Consider the following 22,094-nt stretch of genomic DNA (forward strand, 5'->3'; position numbering starts at 1 on the left):
TCTGTATATTACATTAATACTCCCTGAAATATCCAAAGTCCCTTAATGTTTTCTTTTTAATTTTCAGCCCATATACCTTATTTTCTTCCATGGGGAATTTATGCTTTCATCCTGCATCTTAATTTCTCTGTGCTCTATATCATATTCTATAACTATGATCAAATCTTTATTTTTGATGTGCATTCTGCCAACATCTTTCTTTATTGGCTAAACCTTTAATTATGTTTACAGTAAGCAACTTTTCTTGGATACATTTATTTGATTCCTTAATATTAACTGTCTGCCAATGCAGGATACAGAAGAGATGTGGATTTGATTCCTGAGTTGGAACTGTCCCCTGGAGGAAGGCATGGCAGCCCACTCAAGTAATGTTGCTTTCAAAATTTCAAAATCTCATGGAAAAAGGAGACCAGTGGACTATAGTCTGTAGAGTCAAAGAGCTGAACACAGCTGAAGGGACATAGCATTCACACATCGTGTATTTTAGTTTCATATTATCTTTTTTTTTTCCTTCTCCAAATGGTCTGCTTGGAAAGCTTATTAATTTTTCTTGAACTTAAGATTGTTCTTGTCCATCAGTGCTACTTCATTAGAAGCTAGCTTTTAAATTTTGCCTTTGATTTGTTTTTCAATTTCCTTTTGTTGGACGTTGTTTTTCTTTCAGTGCTCACTTGTATTTCCCTTATGTGCTTAGTTGCTCAGTCATGTCTGACTCTTTGCAACCCCATAGGCTATAACCCAGCAAGCTCCTCTGTCCATGGGATTTTCCAGGCAAGAACACTGGAGCGTGTTGCCATTCCCTCCTGCAGGGAGGCTTCCCAACCCAAGGATCGAACCCAAGCCTCCTGCATGGCAGGTAGATTCTTTACCATCTGAGTTACCAAGGAAGCGTGATTTTCCTTATATCACTGATAAAGGCAGATTGGTGTGTTGTTTCATATAAAAAAGCAAAAGGTGTGGTTTTGGTAAAAAGCCTAGGATGAATAAACTTACAAACTAATTTTTTCTCATTTTAATAATTCTTGTCAAATATCTGTGAAGGTTTTTACTTCTGATTTCTTTTTTTCCAGGAATTACTGTTGGATTCCCACTCTGCCACCTCCATTTAAATGCTTACAGTTATAAAATGTAGCTCTGCCCTTATTCCAGAATTCATGTTCTAGATGCTTTCACCTAAACCCATCTGGGCCATTCAGATTCTTTAATCATTATATACACTGATATATAAAGATATACATAGTATATCATTTCAGCATATATATATATATGTATATATATATAATATATTTGAATCTTTTTGTCTTATACATCATTACAAATTAACTATACTTCACTAACAATCTTTTTAAAAAAAAGAATGAGAGCAAATAAAGTAGATATGAATTGAAAAGTAGTGATTGTAAAGTAATTAACCTCCAATTGAAATAAATAAATTTATATTTTAAATAAATAAATAAAAACAACAAAAAAATAAAAGTAGTGATGAAGAAAGCACTCTGTTAATGCTTTAGTTTCTCTCTATCCTGGTGTTCAGAGGCTTCTTGATGTTTGGAATCCTTGAGAAATCTAGGGTCCTTGGACTCTTTAGTCAGTAGAAATTGTTAGGTGGCCAGACAAGGAATTCAGGCAAGGCTTTGTTGAGACTGGAGCTGCAGCAGGAGGGAGTGAAAACAAGCAACAGGTTCCCTTGCTCACTGTCTGAGGAGGGCAAGCTGGTTCCTCATGTGAGGTGAAAGTCAGGGGGGATTGGTGGTCCAAGACCACTCTGCTCACCACAGGAGAGGCCAATGAATCCAAGAGATGAGGGATTGAGGCAAGGAAGAGACTTTATTTGGGGCGCCAGCTGACCGAGAAGATGGCAGGCTAGCACTTCAAAATAACTGTGTTATTGGGGTCTGGATGCCAGATTCTTTTATAGATCACAGATGGGGGAGGTGAGGTAGCAAAGTAAAAAGACCTTGAATCTTGGAAACACCTCCTAGAATGCCAAGTCTCAGGCAGAGGATGTGTTAATTTCTTCCTTCCTGCCATCTACAGCACGTGATTCTGAACAAAGGCACTCCAGTTTACAGTCAGTCAGAGGGGCAGGATTCTCTGAGTCAAGCCATTCAATTAATAGTAACAAAAACAATGAAAAGCAAGTCACAGAAACAGTTCCAACATGGAGTCAGAATTAGCTTCTCTGCAACAGTCTGCAGGTTCCCTTGGTGGTGCTGGTACAAGCATCATGCACAGATCAGATCAGATCAGTTGCTCAGTTGTGTCTGACTCTTTGTGACCCCATGAAGTGCAGCACGCCAGGCCTCCCTGTCCATCACCAACTCCCGGAGTTCACTCAGACTCACGTCCATCGGGTCAGTGATGCCATCCAGCCATCTCATCCTCTGTCGTCCCCTTCTCCTCCTGCCCCCAATCCCTCCCAGCATCAGAGTCTTTTCCAATGAGTCAACTCTTCACATGAGGTGGCCAAAGTACTGGAGTTTCAGCTTTAGCATCATTCCTTCCAAAGAAATCCCAGGGCTGATCTCCTTCAGAATGGACTGGTTGGATCTCCTTGCAGTCCAAGGGACTCTCAAGAGTCTTCTCCAACACCACAGTTCAAAAGCATCAATTCTTCGGCACTCAGCCTTCTTCACAGTCCAACTCTCACATCCATACATGACCACTGGAAAAACAGCCTTAACTAGACGGACCTTTGTTGGCAAAGTAATGTCTCTGCTTTTCAATATGCTATCTAGGTTGGTCATAACTTTCCTTTCAAGGAGAAAGCATCTTTTAATTTCATGGCTGCAGTCACCATCTGCAGTGATTTTGGAGCCTCCCCAAAATAAAGTCTGACACTGTTTCCACTGTGTCCCCATCTATTTGCCATGAAGTGATGGGACCAGATGCCATGATCTTCGTTTTCTGAATGTTAAGCTTTAAGCCAACTTTTTCACTCTCCACTTTCACTTTCATCAAGAGGCTTTTTAGTTCCTCTTCACTTTCTGCCATAAGGGTGGTGTCATCTGCATATCTAAGGTGATTGATATTTCTCCCGGCAATCTTGATTCCAGCTTGTGTTTCTTCCAGTCCAGCGTTTCTCATGAGGTACTCTGCATATAAGTTAAATAAACAGGGTGACAATATATAGCCTTGACGTACTCCTTTTCCTATTTGGAACCAGTCTGTTGTCCCATGTCCAGTTCTAACTGTTGCTTCCTGACCTGCATACAAGTTTCTCAAGAGGCAGATCAGGTGGTCTGGTATTCCCATCTCTTTCAGAATTTTCCACAGTTTATTGTGATCCACACAGTCAAAGGCTTTGGCATAGTCAATAAAGCAGAAATAGATGTTGTTCATCGCAGCACTGTTTATAATATCCAGGACATAGAAGCAACCTAGATGTCCATCAGCAGATGAATGGATAAGAAAGCTATGGTACATATACACAATGGAATATTACTCAGCCATTAAAAGGAATACATTTGAATCAGTTCTAATGAGGTGGATAAAACTGGAGCCTATTATACAGAGTGAAGTAAGCCAGAAAGAAAAACACCAATACAGTATACTAATGCATATATATGGAATTTAGAAAGATGGTAACAATAACCCTGTGTACAAGACAGCAAAAGAGACACTGATGTATAGAACAGTCTTATGGACTCTGTGGGAGAGGGAGAGGGTGGGAAGATTTGGGAGAATGGCATTGAAACATGTATACTATCATGTATGAAACGAGTCGCCAGTCCAGGTTCGATGCACGATACTGGATGCTTGGGGCTGGTGCACTGGGACGACCCAGAGGGATGGTATGGGGAGGGAGGAGGGAGGAGGGTTCAGGATGGGGAACACAGGTATACCTGTGGCGGATTCATTTCGAAATTTGGCAAAACTAATACAATATTGTAAAGTTTAAAAATAAAATAAAATTAAAAAAAAAAGAAATAGATGTTTTTCTGGAACTCTCTTGCTTTTTCCATGATCCAGCAGATGTTGGCAATTTGATCTCTGCTTCCTCTTCCTTTTCTAAAACCAGCTTGAACATCAGGAAGTTTACAGTTCACATATTGCTGAAGCCTGGCTTGGAGAATTTTGAGCATTACTTTACTAGCGTGTGAGATGAGTGCAATTGTGTGGTAGTTTGAACATTCTTTGGCATTGCCTTTCTTTGGGATTGGAATGAAAACTGACCTTTTCCAGTCCTGTGACCACTGCTGAGTTTTCCAAATTTGTTGGCATATTGAGTGCAGCACTTTCACAGCATCATCTTTCAGGATTTGGAATAGCTCAACTGGAATTCTATCACATCCACTAGCTCTGTTTGTAGCGATGCTTTCTAAGGCCATGCCTTGTTTTTTCTCCTGGCACCTCAGAAGTGGTAGTCACTTTGTGGCCTTTTTGTGTCTTATTTGCTCATACTTACCCAGACTCCTCATGCAGGCAGTTATTTTTAGTCCCTTATAGTTCCTTTATCATTTGTTACTCAAGGAGACATTTGCCCAGGTCAAGTACTCCAGTAAAGAGTTCAGGTCCCACCCTATCTCATTCCTACCATAAACATGTTAGATTGTTCCAAGATAATCAACAGCCACCTAGTAAGAAGCTTATAGCTCCAAACTCCATTTATATCACATTTATGTAAAAATAACATATGATATTTGAGCCAAAGACTAGAATCCTTCTTCCAAACAAAGACTTTGAGATGTATTGTGTGGTTCTACAATTTTTCTCCTACTGCTTCAAGAGAAGCAGTTTCCATAGAGGGACCATGTCTTTTCCTAGGTTCCAGAAGGAAGGCATTGTGGAGTTGAATCTGCAGTAACCTTGTAAACAACATTTGTTTTAATTTTAAAGCACTGGGAATTTGGAGGTTGTTTTTTAGCATAGGATAAGTTATGAAAAAAAAATTAATGAAATAAGCATGAATTTTTTGTTATTTATCAACCCATGGCTGCTTATTAGCAAATTATAACAAAAGCATTTATGCCATGAGATGTATAGATGGTTGAATCTATAAAAACTTTGCTTTGGATATTGGAAGTCCTGGATTTTACTAGACATCAATCTGTGTCATTACAGTGCCCACACTTGTATCTGGTCATTCTGGTTCTTGTTTTTTCTTATATACATAATATGCTATCAGAAAGAAAGGTAGACAATGGAGAGATGAACCAACTTCAGTTCAGCTCAGTCCCTCAGTCTTGTCTGACTCTTTGCGACCCCATGGACTTCAGAACGCCAGGCCTCCCTGTCCATCATCAACTCCCAGAACTTACTCAAACTCAGGCCATCCAACCATCTTATTGTCTGTCACCCCCTTCTCCTCCTGCCTTCAATCTTTCCCAGCATTAGGGTCTTCTCCAGTGAATCCATTCTTTGCATCAGGTGGCCAAAGTATTGGAGCTTCAGCTTCAGCATCAGTCCTTCCAGTCAATATTCAGGACTGATTTCCTTTAGGATTGACTGGTTTGATCTTCTTGCAGTCCAAGGAAGCCATTTAATTTTTGCATATTTAAGCTCATAAATTGGAAAGTAATGTTTTTTTTTAAATGTCATAACTCTGAAAGTTACTTTTATTAATGCTGTTATTAAGACAAAGTTTATTGTTTTGGTTGAATTAGGTCATTTGTAGACTCTAACCTCCTGGTGTATTCATACAACAAATCGAGGGTGCTATATCCAGATTCTTCATTTATAAAGGTAAGTTTTACTTTATGTTTTGTAGATTTTTATCCTTTTGGGTAAAGGCATCATTGGTGGGAAGAATGAGCCTCCCTTATGTTCAGCCAGATTGTTGGGCAAGCAGATTGATCACAAACCCAAACATAATGTGGCTGTTGCTATGAAAACATGTCGAATAGAATGAGCATTTTAGAATGTGAAACTCAGGAATCACTTAATTGAAAAGGTCATTTACATTCTCTGGAAGTAGTTGTAGGAATTTGAGAGCAGAAAGAAGTGGGAAAAGGAACTCAAAAGCCTCTAAATACAGGGTGAAGTTTTGATGAAAGTGTCATAGAAGCTGAGTAGTGGAGGGAACAGTGGAAACCACTTCACAGAAAGAGCACAGAAAAATAAAGCTGCAATAGCATATTGAGCACTAAATCCTAATATGTTTACATGAAAACCACAGGAATTTGAATTATATCCCCCAGTGCAGATAAGAGTCAAAAAATGTTTAAAAGAATATGAAGAAGTTAGCTTTAGTCTAAGGTATATATTTTGCCAGACTAGATGATGGAGAAGATACAAATGCGAGTGTTTGTTCAAATTCTGTTGCTGTGCTACAATTCAGAGAGAATGATGTTTAAAATATGGTAAGTGGTACAACATTTCTCTTTCTCACCATCTGCAAGTAGAAAGTAGGACAGAATTCATGAGACACCTGGTTTCAGACATTAGACAGTTAAAAGAAAAATCAGCGATTCTTCCTCTGACAGAAAGGAAGCACAGAGGGTGAGTCTCACACTGAACTTGGTCCTCTGACTAGGAATAATGTATTAACTATAGTACAAGAGTTGAATCAAATAGGACTTCTTACGACTTTGGATTTTCTGAATTGTAGGGATAACGTATTCAGTCATTCACCACTAAGGATAATGTTAGAAATAGGTTTTTGGGTTGTTTTTTTTTTTAATATGGTCTTTACAAAGTTAAGGAAATTCACTGTTCCTAGATTGGTAAGAATCTGTTTGTTTTTCTGCCCCATGATGGGGATTATAATTAATTGTATAAGATGGCTTTTCTGTATTAGTTGATATGATCATATGATGTTGAGATAGTGTATTGCTTTGACTGATTTTCAAATATTGATACAATACCTAGAAAATATCTTTCATACCTAGAAAAATCCAAACTTGGTCTTGTTGTATGAAATTTTTATTCATGCCTGGGTTTGATTTGCTAACAATTTCTTGAGAATTTTGGGGGTCAAGTTTCATGAAAAACATTGGTCTATGATTTTCTTTTTTTGTAGTGACTTTGTCTAATTTTTAGATTAGAGTAATACTGGCCTCATTAAATACATCAAAAAGAAATGCATTCTCTTTTGCTTTTCAGGAGGACATTGTATAAAATACTTGATAATTCTTAAGGTACTTGGTAAAATTCTACAGTGAAATCCCTGGGCTTTGGGATTTTGCTTGTGTGTGTGTTGGGAGCTATTAAATTAGCAATTCAATTTTTTTAATAGTTATAGGCTATTTTATTTATCTGTTTTTTTTTAATTGCTTTGGTAGGTTGTAGTTCTTTAAGTAATTGGTCTGTATCATCTTCGGGGCATTTCTGCATGGAATTTTGTAATAGTCTTTATTATTCTTTTGATGACTTACAGGAGCTTTAGTGATGTGTTGGTTGATTTCAATCATTGATGATATGTGACTCCTCTTTTCTTAACTGTCAATCTTACTAGAGAATTTTCAATCTATTGCACATATCAAAGAACAGACTGTTTCTTGCTTTGATTTTCTTTACTGTTATTTTCAATGTCACAGCTTTTTGCTGAATTTCTTTTCTCCCTGATACCTTGCTTCAGGTTTATTTTGTTCTTCTTATTCTAATATGTTAAGGACAAAACTTAATAGGTGACCATTCATCTGGAAAAGATTGAGGGAAAGAGAAGGCTTAATGTCATTTGAATCAGGAAATGTCATACCTCAGCCTTATCAAGGTTATTACCTATTCGGATTTGTGTGTGTGTGTGTGTGGATACATAAGAATTTCAGGATCATTTTTTCTGGTTCTGTGAAAAATGTCGTTAGATATTGTATAGGAATCACATTGAACTTGTAGATTGCTTTAGGTGGTATGGGTATTATAACCATAAGAATTCCTCCAATCCATGATCACTGGATCTCTTTCCATTGTGTCATAATTTCTTTCATCAGTGTACTATTGGTTTAGAGTGCAGGTCTTTCTCTTCTTGGTTTAATTTAATCAAAAAAATTTTATTCTTTTGGATGCCATTGTAAGTGGAATTTTTTTGTTAATTTCTCTTTCTGACAGTTTGTTAGTTTGTAGAATCACAAATGATTTTTGTATGTTAACTTTATACTCTGTAGCATTGCTCAATTTACTAATATTTTTCTTCTTTAACCTATGTAGTAATTGCTTTTATTACTTGAATTTTGAATGTGGAAACTCCTTTGCATATCTGGGATAAATCCCACTTGGTTTTGGTTTACAATTTTTAAATTTATTGTTGACTTTTATTTCCTAATATGTTGTTGAGAATTTTTGCATATATGCTAATGAGAGATTTTAATGTTTAGCTCTTTTTTTTTAAGTGTTCTTGGTTCTTTTGGTTTTAGTATAACATTGGCCCACATGGCATGAGTTAGAAGTATTTGTTCTGTTTGTATATTCTGAAGGAATGTGTAGAGATTTGATATGGTTTACTCAAGTGTTTGGCAGAATTCAACAGTGACAACATCTGGGCCTGCCTGCTGCTTTGTGATTTGGCAGGTGATTAATTTTATTCAACTTCTTTAAGAGAATCAGATGTAGTCAGCTTGTCTATTTCCTCTTACATGAGGTTTGACAAATGGTGTGTTTCAAATAGTTGGACCATTTTATCCAGGATTTCAAATTGGTGGATATAGAGTTGTTTATCTCATTCCTTTATTATTCTTTTAATGTACATGAGGCTATAGTTAAGATACTTCTTTTATACTACTGATGTCAGTAATTAGTATCATCTCTCTTAGCATGCCTGGCGAAAAGTTTATCAATTCTAAATCTTTCTTTTCTGTTGCTTACTTCGGATTTAATTTGCTTTTCTTTTTTTCTAGTTTCCAAAGTGGAAACTTTAATTACTATCCCATAACTCCTGTAAGATTTGATCACTTTCTACTGTCTTCCTTTGCTCCTTTGATCTGTTGGAGTTGAATTGAGTCTTTCTTCTGTCTGATGCAATCTGCTGTTGAAGACTTCTAGTGAATTTTTTCAGTTCAGTTATTATTCTATGGCTTCCCTGGTGGCTTAGTGGTAAAGAACCTGCCTGCCAATGCAGGAGACGGGTTCAGTTTATGAGGTAAGAAAACCGCTTGCAGAAGGAAATGGCAATCCACTCCAGTATTCTCATCTGGAAAGTCCCATGGGCAGAAGAGTCAGGTGGGCTACAGTCCTTGGGGTAGCAAGAGTTGGACACGACTTGGCAAGTAAACAGCAGCAGCAATTATTGTACAGCTCCATGATTTCTGTTTGATACTTTTAATATTTTATCTGTTTTTTTTTTTTTTTTTCAAACTCTCACTTGGTTCATGCATTGTTCTCCTAACCTCAATGAGCATCTTTATGGGAATATCTTTATTTTTAATTTTTTATTAGGTACATTAATTTTATTTCACTAGTGTCAGTTTCAGCCAGTATCTTGTTCCTTTGTTCGAAATATCATTTCCTTATTCCTCATTTTACTTAACACTCTACTTTGGTGTCTGCTCATTAGGAAAGCAGTCCCCTCACAGGGTCTTCGTGAGTGGCCGTGTATAGAAGGACACCCCCATAAACCAGCCCGGCCAGTGATATGGGGGTCCTCTACCAGCTGTTTCTCTCTTCAGGTAGAAGCAGACTTCTGTGGGGTTTTCCTGCTCTGGCTCTGTCTCAGAAGGGATGCTCCGTCATCCCAGGTCAGTGCCTCTGTTCTCCCGCAGACTGTACCACAGCTACAGTGCTGCAAGATTGGAGAGACAGATGCTGGTTCTTGGGGTAGTACTGGTGAAGTGGGAGCACTGCATTCAATCCGTAAACTATTGTCTCCTGCAGTGGAGGCAGAGAGGTGGGCTTTTTCTTCTTCTCACTCTGTGATGAGTGTGGACAAGCAGGGAAGGGAGTCAGTGGTGTTAAGTAATCCAAGCCACGATCTCCATTGTGTTTTGGGTGACTAGACTGCCCAGGTTTGGTGACCCTGTTGCTTGCGTATTCTCAAAAACACTGGGGCACTGCTTGCTTGAACAACACCCTCTTCTGGTCAATCTGGAAGCTAGATTATCTCTTTCTAATCTAATCTAATCTCTGGGGCAGTCTCTGGTGAAGAGGCATCCCAAATCTCCCTACTGGCTTTGGTGCATCTGATGTTGCATTCACCAAAAGATGTGCACGAGCCAGTCTGTTATTTCATTGTCTCTCACAGATGGAATTGGTGCATTAATTGCTACTCACTTGGTGTATTTGTTGGAGGATAGCAGATCCAGGGATTTCTAAACCACCATCTTTTGACCAGTATTAAGTCTTTATTTCTTTGAATAATTTTTCTACTCTGCTAATTCTTTCTGGTTCTCCTTTATGGATTCTGATATATATTTTAAAACGTTTGGTAATGTTCCATGTGTTCTTGAAACTCTATTCATTTTCTTAATTAATTTTCCTGTGATTTATATATTGGGTAAATTTTACGCATCTGTCTCAAGTTCATTGATTCCGTCCCTTGTCATCTGCACTCTGCATTTGTTCCTACCCAGTTTGGGTTGTTTTCTTTGTTTGTTTGGGTTTTTTTAATAAATTATATTATTTGGTTCTAATTTCTTAGTTGTTATTTTTAATAGCTTCTATTTCATTTCTGAAATTTCCTTATTCTTTCAGTTGTTTCAGGATGCTTTTAAAATGTTCATTGAATGAGTATTTTCACAGCTGCTTTAAAATCCATTGAATCATTCCAGTATGTGGCTAATCTCAATATGCAGCATCTGGTGTCTTCTCCCATTTTGTTGTGATATTCTTGGTTCTTGATATAGTATACAGTTTTAGATTGTATCCTTGTCATTGAAATCTTCTATTGTTGAAGGCAATCACCCAGTTTAAGTTCAAATTTAGTATGGTTGTTGCTCCAGTGACCATTTAGCCTTCTTGGAACTTTTGGTATTAGTTTGTTGTCCTTCATTCTTCCTGGCTTATGTGGAGCTCACTGGATCTCTGCCAGGGCAGCCCATGGCAGGAAAAGTTTCTTTCCTGGGCCACCCTCTGTTGCTTCGTAATGTTGGTTGATGAGGGAACCATATAATGGAGAACATTTCCTCTAGCTGTATGTCAGTCACTGGCTATCAATATGCTTCTCAATCTGTCTCTGCTAGTGCCCCTGAGAGAGGAAAGTCTTTAATCTAGGCCACTCTTTGCTTCTTTGAGTTTGGAGTGTTGAGAGTTATCTCACGAGGATCATTTTCTCTTATTGGGCATGCAAGGCCAGGAGATGTATAAACTGTGATGCTGTCTTCTGCTGGGTAAAATGTTGGGACCTGGTTTGCATTCTACGTCTTTGTGAAGGTTTGTGGCATAGTTTACTGACACCACTGTGGGCAGAACTGGCTGCTACTGTTGTCTGACAGTGGAGTGTGTATGCTCTGCCACTATCGGTTGGAGATAGGAGTTAAGTCGAGTATTGAGATGAGTGAATGCTTACTGATGGATTTGTGTGTATGGACACATGCCATAGAATCACATTCGTATGTGAGAATGTGATAATAATAGCGTGTTCATAGTCCAGGATTAACTGAGGAACAAGGCTGATTCTAGATATCACTACACTTCTTAAGGAAGAGAAGGAAATATTCAGTACAAGACTGTATCAGTGGAGAACGTAGGAAAAGTAATGTTTTAAAAGTCCATTGAGAAGAGACTTTCAAGTAAGGATGATCAACATGGTAAGATATTAAAAAATAGTTAAGAAATGTCAGTTAAGATAGTTTGGTCTTACTTAGAATAAAACAAATGAAATGCTCACAGTGGAAGTCAAATTAATGCTGGTGATTACCTTGAGGTAGCATTTTTAGACTATATATTCAAAATGTGGACTGAGAATGACAAGATATAGATCAGAATGTTATTTATGGAAACTTCAGATTTACAGCAAAAATCCCTTAGGAAAGAATAGGAGTTGTGATTATTTATAGTCAGAAGAGTGTCAAGGGGAAAAGACTGTAGAAAGATAAAAAGGAAATGAAGTGTCAGTTGAATTGTATCATGGAATGCTTAAATTTGATATTTGATGATGTCTAGAATGAGGGTTATCAAAAAAATCAAACTCTTTGTTTGCTAATCATTACTGGTGTATCTTTATATTACCTGTGCAGGGCCATTGCTTTTATCAAGGATATGCCACAGAGATTCCAAATTCAGTTGTGACACTTAGTACCTGCTCTGGACTCAGGTAATGACATATTCGAGAGATGTACCATAGTCGATATCTAGTGTACCCTTTAACTTTTAGAAACTTCTTGAAGGGTAGATGGAAGACAAAGAAAAGAGACACTGACACTGTGTTTCTTCTCATCTACTTTCTGTGCCTGCTTGTCTTATCTTTTCCACTATACTCTTTGTGTCTCTCCCAGGCTTGCAATTATAAAATTCATTCAGAAATAGCTGTCATTGGAATGAGAAATATCCCTATTACTGAGCCACTCTAGAACTGCAATGACTCTTCAATGCTATAATAGATAGAAGGAGGTAGAAAATTGGGTTTACATGTTGATGGAAGTAGGATGGGGCTATTATTAGATATTAGATGACAAAAGCGTTATCAAATTTCTACTTAATGTTTTCTTTTAATATTTATTTATGTTTATTATTAAGAAATCCATACTTTTAATTTCTTTGTTATGTGTTTCAATATTCAGGGGATTATTACAGTTTGAGAATGTCAGTTATGGAATTGAACCACTGGAATCTTCAACTACATATGAGCATGTGATTTATCCATTCAGAGATAAAAAAAGTGATTTTTCTCCCATATCTGCAGATCAATCCTACAAAATTCTTGTGAAATCAAATGTAAGTAACTTGTGTATGCAAACTGTGATAAACATATTCACATTGATATCTGTTACATTTGGAAAACAAATTTAAAGTAATACTGGTTATAATAAAGCCTTCTCTTATAAGGTATTTATTTTAAATATATTTTGTGTAGTCATATAATATTAAAAGTGTAACAGCTGTAAATATATAATTCAAAATTCTCACATATACCTAATTTTAAGTATTTTCTGCAGATATTCCTTTTAAGTATTTTATGCAAATATACACAAATATTAAATGAAAATATTAAGTAGAAATTTGATAATGACCTTTGCCATTTAATATCTAATAGTTCCATCTTGCTTGATTAACATGTAAATCCAGTTTTCTACCTTCTTCTATTTATTATTGCATTTAGGAGTCATTGCAGTTCTAGGGTAGCACAGTTCCACTCTTAAACTGAATTTCCATCCTAAAAATATAATGGTACTCCAATTTGCTGATTGTAAGTGTTGACTGTTTTGCCATTTAGTAACTTTATTAACTTTGTAAAAATAAAAGTTAATTTTGATAGAAAATGCAAAAGTACAAATGAAGCAAGAATTGTTCCATATCTCATTGCCTAGACATAGTGTTCTTAGAACTTTAAGGCATTGGTTCTAATTCTTTTACTGTGTCTAGTTATAAAGATGATTTATAAAGGAAGATTTAAGAAAAAAATTATCTAATCATGTATTTTTCTTTGAAATTTCATTTGTGCTATTAACAGGATAATATAAGTTTTCACTTATCATTAAGTTACATTGCATTTATTATTATCTTAAATGAATGTTAGTTAATATTATTAAAAATTTAAATATAAGCAGAAGGATAATAAGAACTGACCATAATACTATTCTCTAAACAAAAAGCTATTGTGAAATCCAGGATGATCATTTTGATATATTGTTTTTCATATACATATATGTTATATATAAATAAATTTAAAACATATGCTTTATAACATTATGGTATATTTTGCATATTTATATTCTTAACTTCAATCAAGAAATACTGCATGAATGTACCAGATTTTTGTACATTCACACTTTTCTTAAAAATGCTTTTATCTAGAAATAGGCATATTTCCAAGATTTTTAGATATATAGTCTAACTTCCTACTTAGAATGTTTGCACAGCTTTACATTTTGCAATCAAAAGTTACGAAAATGAAACTCTGTCCACATATTCATAACAAAATTGGATATCCTGTTTAGAGAGGCAAAGCAAAATTGTAATATGGAATGTGGATTTAATTTTTTATGATCTTCATCTCATTGTTGCTTTAATATTTTTTATTTTGCCAAATATACTAGTATAAATGCAGATTTTAAAAATTACCCTTTCAGAATGTCATAAAAATGATAAAATATAGTTATGTATAGAAATGAAAATATCCTTTTTTAATAGAACTGAGATGTGACTCCCAACCCTATGCCATCTGCCTGTTGCAGTACAACACTGACACAGTTGAAGACCATTTTCAAAACTGAGCAGAGCACTGTCACATAAAATAACTTCAAAGGTTTCCATGAACCCTCCTCTATGGCAGCGGGAAAACCCAAATGGATTGACATGTTATGGCAAAGACACACAGCCCTGCATTTGAACCCCCCAACATGACTTGAAAAGTCAACGATAAGAGAGGGGTTGACAGAGGCAAAGGTAACATACAATTCCAGCTGCCATAGCTTGAAGTTCTAGTCAATTAGGCTGTAGCCACAAGTATTTGGCTGAGTAATAAGGCAATGGCACCCCACTCCAGTACTCTTGCCTGGAAAATCCCATGGACGGAGGAGCCTAGTAGGCTGCAGTCCATGGGGTCGCTACAAGTCGGGCACAACTGAGCGACTTCACTTTCTCTTTTCACTTTCATTCATTGGAGAAGGAAATGGCACCCCACTCCAGTACTCTTGCCTGGAGAATCCCAGGGACGAGGGAGCCTGGTGGGCTGCCATCTATCAGGTCTCACAGAGTCGGACGCGACTGAAGCACTTTAGCAGCAGCAGCATATCATCTTTTTATATTTAAATCTTCTCATCTGTAAAAATCCAGTAACAAAAATAATACCCAAGTCACACGGGTACTTTAAAGTTTCAATAAATTTGTAATTAAAAATTACTTAGCATAGTATGTCAGAAATGTAAGTGATTGATGAATATCAATAAATATTGCTCTTACTGCTACTATTAGTATTTGCTACCAATAGTTTCTCATGTACTGAAACAAGGTAATTGGAGCTAAAAATGGAAAATTTGGATACAAAATAGAATGCAATATGAAATAAAAGACACTAAAATTTCAGAACTAAGAAGACACCAGGGATATCACTGCTGTTACTGATTGGTGGCCCAAGACTGGGGACCCTTGCACAAGGCAACTACTGAAATGTCTTTTTAACTGTGAGTCCAAATACCTAAGGAAATGATATTAAGGGTGGGTCTAGGAAGACAGATGGTTGAAAATAAGTTTAAAAATACGTATAAAACCTAATTTCCTCTCCTAAACAATTGTTTCTGCTGTAAACTCACAGCTGGTCTAAGACTCTTTTCTTGGGTGGAATGTGTGAGGTGGGGTCACCAGGCATAGATGTCTTTGTAAATCATAATAGAAGGTGGTTATGATACCAAAATTAGTGTGAATATATTAAACTTGACACACTAGATGTTGGGAAATGGTTTTAAACATTCTAAGATGTTCATTAGAATCCAGGAGGGAATTGAACCACCCCAAAGAATCAAAACTAAGCATGTTGACAGCAAGGTTTCCCATTAAACATTCCAGATAATTTACAGTCTCTAAAGACAGCAGCCCATAAGCTCCATATGTGGTCATGGATGTTGCAATATGCTGTCAATGCCTAATATGAAGAAGCACTAGACATAGGATGAAACAATTTAATATGGTAGATATTGTCATGGAAAAATTCAAAGTGTTTAATCTTGAGGCACTAAGGAATGGAGAGAGAGAGTGAAGAAAGCAACATGACAATATACTCAGAGAGGTGTGCTATGCTTAGTCTCTCAGTCATGTCCAACTCTTTGTGACCCCATGGACTGCAGCCTGTCAGGCCCCTCTGTCCATGGGATTCTCCAGGCAATAACACTGAAATGGGTTGCCATGTCCTCCTCCAGGGGATTTTTCCAACCCAGGGATCGAACCCAGGTCTCCCACATTGCAGGCAGATTGTTTACTGATTAAGCCCCTTGGGAAGCCCATACTCAGAAAGAGTGAAGAAAATATTTCATCCACAAATTAAGAACAGAGCACTGTTTAAAAAATAAAATTCAGCAGATAACAGTTCTTGGGAATTAAAAGCATGCTACACAGGTGTAAAAACTAGAAAGTTCATCATACAAAATTCCAGAAATCACACACAACTAAAGTATACACGAAAATGACAAGGAAATTTGAGAGATAAGATATGCAATTAAAATAACAATACAGGTGATATAGTATGAGTTCCAATACAAATGAAATTGAGAATCAAAATGATTTAAGCAGGGGTTCTGAATCAGCATTTTTAAATATCTGATTTCTTCTGTATAAACACAATGTAGAATGGCATGAAACTACTTAGCACCAATATTGAAGATTGAAAGGCAACACAAAAATTACTTAAAATAAGGCAAGGTAGTTTTCAGCCTGTAATTATTTACCCAGTCAGAACTATATAACTGATATTTTTCATTAAAACCATTTCTTTCCTCCCTATTGTTAATACCCTTCCTAATGTGTAAAACAAGCCACACTTAGAATAACAGAGAGAGACTCTAATCTCACCAGGAATGAGAAGATTAGGCCACAACACAACCACATTTCTAAGGAGTAGTTGTCAAATACACTGAATTATCTGTCAAATCAGGAGATGGGACAACTTTGTAAGCTGTTATCCTCAAACTGTATTCCTCATGAGTAAACACTATTAGGTCAAATATGATGAGATTTTGAAGTGACGAATTCCTGTCAGTGGTTTAACATGATGTGTGGGCTTTGCTCATGCAAAGACCAAGGTAGATGAAAATGCTAGCTGTTTCCTTTTCCAGCTTGAACTCGGGGCCTCAAAGTGTCCCCAATAGTATTTGAATTCAGATAGGAGTAAAGGGAGAAGACTGTCTGAATCCCCATCTTGATAAACCTGAGCTGAACAGGTATCTCTCATGGACTTCTTCTCTCTCAGAGAAGGAGCAATATCATTCTTGAAAAATTGGTCATTTCTTAATAACCAAATATAGTGTAGGTCACTTATCCCCACCATTTGTTCAACAAAAGTTTGACATGAAAGAAATGAATGTATTCTGAAAGAAGAATACAAAAGTAATAAACATGGGACATAAAAACAAATATAAATATAAAATATAACACAAATTACATGATACAAAATGAGTTAAAAACAATATTGATATTGTTATATATTTATGTACTAGGTGCCACCTGTTGTTGTAAGACCTTGACAGTATGCCCTGTCTTTCCAATTCTTTCTACAATTCTGAGAGTGAGGACAATTATCCCTCTCTTCAGAAGGAAGCAGAAACCTAGAGAGTTCAAATTATTATTGTAAGTTACAGCAGTAAAATTCTTATATAAATAATACAATCCCAGAGATCCATTCTTTAGTACTCACAAGTCTACCCTTTCATAGTCTGTTTAAAGATCCTGGAAGTGCTCAAGAAATAGACATAAAAGAAAAACAAAGCCTTTTGAAAATGAAAGCCATTGACAATAGAACTGGTGAATAACAGAATAGACATTATCATAAAAGCCTAAGGTAACTAAAATGGACTGGAATGGGTGAATTTAACTCAGATGACTATTATATCTACTACTGTGGGCAGGAATCCCTCAGAAGAAATGGAGTAGCCATCATGGTCAACAAAACAGTCCAGAATGCAGTACTTAGATGCAATCTCAAAAACGACAGAATGATCTCTGTTCGTTTCCTAGGCAAACCATTCAATATCACAGTAATCCAAGTCTATGCCCCAACCAGTAACACTGAAGAAGCTGAAGTTGAACGGTTCTATGAAGACCTACAAGACCTTTTAGAACTAACACCCAAAAAATATGTCCTTTTCATTATAGGGGACTGGAATGCAAAAGTAGGAAGTCAAGAAACACCTGGAGTAACAGGCAAATTTGACCTTGGAATACGGAATTAAGCAGGGTAAAGGCTAATAGAGTTTTGCCAAGAGAACGCACTGGTCATAGCAAACACCCTCCTCCAACAACACAAGAGAAGACTCTACACATGGACATCACCAGATGGTCAACACCGAAATCAGATTGATTTTATTCTTTGCAGTCAAAGATGGAGAAGCTCTATACAGTCAGCAAAAACAAGACTAGGAGCTGACTGTGGCTCAGATCATGAACTCCTTATTGCCAAATTCAGACTTAAATTGAAGAAAGTAGGGGAAACCACTCAACTATTCAGATATGACCTAAATCAAATTCCTTATGATCATACAGTGGAAGTGAGAAATAGATTTAAGGGACTAGATCTGATAGACAGAATGCCTGATGAACTATGGACAGAGGTTCATGATATTGTACAGGAGATAGGGATTAAGACCATCCCCATGGAAAAGAAATGCAAAAAAGCAAAATGGCTGTCTGGGGAGGCCTTAAAATAGCTGTGAAAACAAGAGAAGCAAAATGCAAAGGAGAAAAGGAAAGATATAAGCATCTGAATGCATTGTTCCAAAGAATAGCAAGGAGAGATAAGAAAGCCTTCTTCAGCAATCAATGCAAAGAAATAGAGGAAAACAACAGAATGGGAAAAACTAGAGATCTCTTCAAGAAAATTAGAGATACCAAGGGAACATTTCATGCAAAGATGGGCTTGATAAAGGACACAAATGCTATGGACCTAACAGAAGCAGAAGAGGTGGCAAGAAACAATACATAGGAGAACTGTACAAAAAAGATCTTCACGACCAAGATAATCACAATGGTGTGATCACTCACCTAGATCCAGACATCGTGGAATGTGAAGTCAAGTGGGCCTTAGAAAGCATCACTGTGAACAAAGCTAGTGGAGGTGATGGAATTCCAGTTGAGCTATTTCAAATCCTGAAAGATGATGCTGTGAAAGTGCTACACTCAATATGCCAGCAAATTTCAAAAACTCAGCAGTGGCCACAGGACTGGAAAAAGTCAGTTTTCATTCCAATCTCAAAGAAAGGCAAGGCCAAAGAATGCTCAAACTACCGCACAATTGCACTCATCTCACACGCTAGTTAAGTAATGCTCAAAATTCTCCAAACCAGGCTTCAGCAATACATGAACTGTGAACTTCCAGATGTTCAAGCTGGTTTTGGAAAAGGCAGAGGAACCAGAGATCAAATGCCAACATCTGCTGGATCATGGAAAAAGCAAGACAGTTCCTGAAAACATCTATTTCTGCTTTATTGACTATGCCAAAGCCTTTGACTGTGTGGATCACAATAAACTGTAGAAAATTCTTCAAGAGATGGGAATACCAGACCACATGACCTACCTCTTGAGAAACCTGTATGCAGGTCGGGAAGCAACAGTTAGAACTGGACATGGAACAACAGACTGATTCCAAATAGGAAAAGGAGAATGTCAAGTCTGTATATTGTCACCCTGCTTCTTTAAATTATATGCAGAGTGCATCATGAGAAACGCTGGACTGGAAGAAACACAAGCTGGAATCAAGATTGCCGGGAGAAATATCAATAGCCTCAGATATGCAGATGACACCACCCTTATGGCAGAAAGTGAAGAGGAACTAAAAATAAAAAGCCTCTTGATGAAAGTGAAAGTGGAGAGTGGAAAAGTTGGCTTAAAGCTCAACATTCAGAAAACGAAGATCATGGCATCCGGTCCCATCACTTCATGGGAAATAGATGGGGACACAGTGGAAACAGTGTCAGACTTTATTTTGGGGGGGCTCCAAAATCACTGCAGATGGTGACTGCAGCCATGAAATTAAAAGACACTTACTCCTTGGAAGGAAAGTTATGCCCAACCTAGATAGCATATTGAAAAGCGGAGACATTACTTTGCCAACAAAGGTTCATCTAGTCAAGGCTATGGTTTTTCCTGTGGTCATGTATGGATGTGAGAATTGGACTGTGAAGAAGGCTGAGCGCCAAAGAATTGAGTGTTCTTGTTCCAAATGTGGTGTTGGAGAAGACTCTTGAGAGTTCTTTGGACTGCAAGGAGATCCAACCAGTCCATTCTGAAGGAGATCAGCCCTGGGATTTCTTTGGAAGGAATGATGCTAAAGCTGAAACTCCAGTACTTTGGCCACCTCATGCGAAGAGTTGACTCATTGGAAAAGACTCTGAGGCTGGGAGGGATTGGGGTCAGGAGGAAAAGGGGATGACAGAGGATGAGATGGTTGGATGGCATCACCAACTCAATGGACGTGAGTCTGAGTGAACTCCGGGAGTTGGTGAGGGACAGGGAGACCTGGCGTGCTGCAATTCATGGGGTCGCAAAGAGTCAGACAAGACTTAGTGACTGAACGGAACTGAATGTTATATTCAAAGGTGAGCGTGGAAGGATTGATGCTTTCAAAATGTGGTGTTGGAGTAGACTCTTGAGAGTCCCTTGGACTGCAAGGAGATCCAACCAGTCAATCCTAAAGGAAATCAGTCCTGAATATTCATTGGAAGGGCTGATGCTGCAGTTGAAACTCCACTACTTTGGCCACCTGATGTGAAGAACTGACTCATTGGAATTGACCCTGATGCTTGGAAAGATTCAAGGCAGGAGGAGGTTGGATGGCATCACTGACTCAATGGACATGAGTTCGAGCAAGCTCCTGGAATTGATGATGGACAGGGAAGCCTGCTATGCTGCAGTCCATGGGGTTGCAAAGAGTCAGACATGACTAGGTGACTGAACTGAACTGAAGGAAATAGAGAATGCAATGACCTAGAAATGATGGGAAGTGAAAGTGAAGTTGCTCAGTTGTGTTGAACTCTTTGGGACCCCATGGACTATACAGTCCATGGAATTCTCCATGCCAGGATACTGGAATGGGTAGCCTCTCCCCTCTCCAGAGATCTTTCCAGCCCAGGGATTGAACCCAGGTCTCTCGTATTGCAGGCAATTTTTTTACCAGCTGAACCACAAGAGAAATCCAAGAATACTCAAGTGGGTAGCCTCTCCCTTCTCCAGAGTATCTTTCCAATCCAGGGATCAAACCCAGGTCTCTCGTATTGCAGGCAAATTCTTTATCAGCTGAACCACAAGGGAAACCCAAGAATACTTGAGTGGGTAGTCTATCCCTTCTCCAGCGGATCTTCCAGATCCAGGAATCAAACTGGGGTCTCCTGCATTGCAGGTGGATTGTTTACTAACTGAGCTATCAGGGAAGCTCATAAAGATGATGGGAGAGGAAAAAAAAAATGATGGGAGAGAAAGGCAAAACTGTGTGATGGTTAATTTTATGTATCAACTTCCCTGAGCCACAGTCCTTAGATGGTTAGTCAGATTTTCTGGGTATTTCTTTGAAGGTTTGTTTGAAAAAGATTAACTAAGTCAGTGGAGTTTGTGTAAAGCAGATGGTCCTCCATTAGGTGCATAGACCTCATCTGATAATGATGTCATGAATCTAAGAAAAGAATGGAATTTCCTCTGCATAAGACAGGACTCTCTGGGCCACAGTCTTCTAACAAGCACTGTAGCATCAACTCTCCTCAGGTCTGCAGCCTACTGGAGGTTTTAGACTTTCCAGCCTCCATAAGCATATGAGGCAATTTCTTGTAATAAATCTAATTTTAATAAGTATATTAAATGTGCAAATATACAGACACATTATATTAGTTTTGTTTCTCTAGGGAACTCTAACAGTGTGTAAAAGATTACTAATGGAAATTCAAGATAACCAATATTGTCATTGATGAATAAAATCACACTCAATGTAATCCAACTTATGAGAGAAGAAAGCTGTGTTGAATAAAGAATTCCTGAATTTGAAAATTTACAGATTTCAAGAAATCTTTATGAAAGTTGGTGACACCAAGATATAATATATTTTGGACTTTATCAATAAATGATGAATAATGCTATAGGCATCTCAGCCTCAAAGAAAGTCACTTACAAAAGTAGAAAAAGTCAGTCAGGCTGGCATTAGCATTTGCCAAAATGAACTGCTTATAAGATAGTCAAGAAAACAGAGACAGAAAACAGCTTCTCTAGGAGGTAAACAGTATCCATCTTTTGTTATCCAGTCAAGTTGCCATTAAACTATAAAAACATTTGATTGTTCAAAAGTCTTATGGACTCTGTGGGAGAGGGAGAGGGTGGGAAGATTTGGGAGAATGGCATTGAAACATGTAAAATATCATGTATGAAACGAGTTGCCA

General features: G+C 37.5%; 1 protein-coding gene across 3 annotated transcripts in view; it reads left to right on the top strand.

Moving 5' to 3' along the window:
• Positions 1–22,094, top strand: part of LOC102405271 (A disintegrin and metallopeptidase domain 3) — a 113,766-nt gene that overhangs the window by 14,262 nt on the left and 77,410 nt on the right. For all 3 annotated transcript variants that reach the window (XM_006078640.4, XM_025278201.3, XM_044929779.2), the window contains 3 exons: positions 5,607–5,685; positions 12,048–12,124; positions 12,591–12,744. In XM_006078640.4, coding sequence (XP_006078702.3) covers positions 5,607–5,685; positions 12,048–12,124; positions 12,591–12,744 — 310 coding nt within the window. The remainder of the gene's footprint in view (positions 1–5,606; positions 5,686–12,047; positions 12,125–12,590; positions 12,745–22,094) is intronic.

This window comes from Bubalus bubalis, chromosome 1 (assembly GCF_019923935.1).
Source record: "Bubalus bubalis isolate 160015118507 breed Murrah chromosome 1, NDDB_SH_1, whole genome shotgun sequence".
NCBI classification, from domain to species: Eukaryota; Metazoa; Chordata; class Mammalia; order Artiodactyla; family Bovidae; genus Bubalus; species Bubalus bubalis.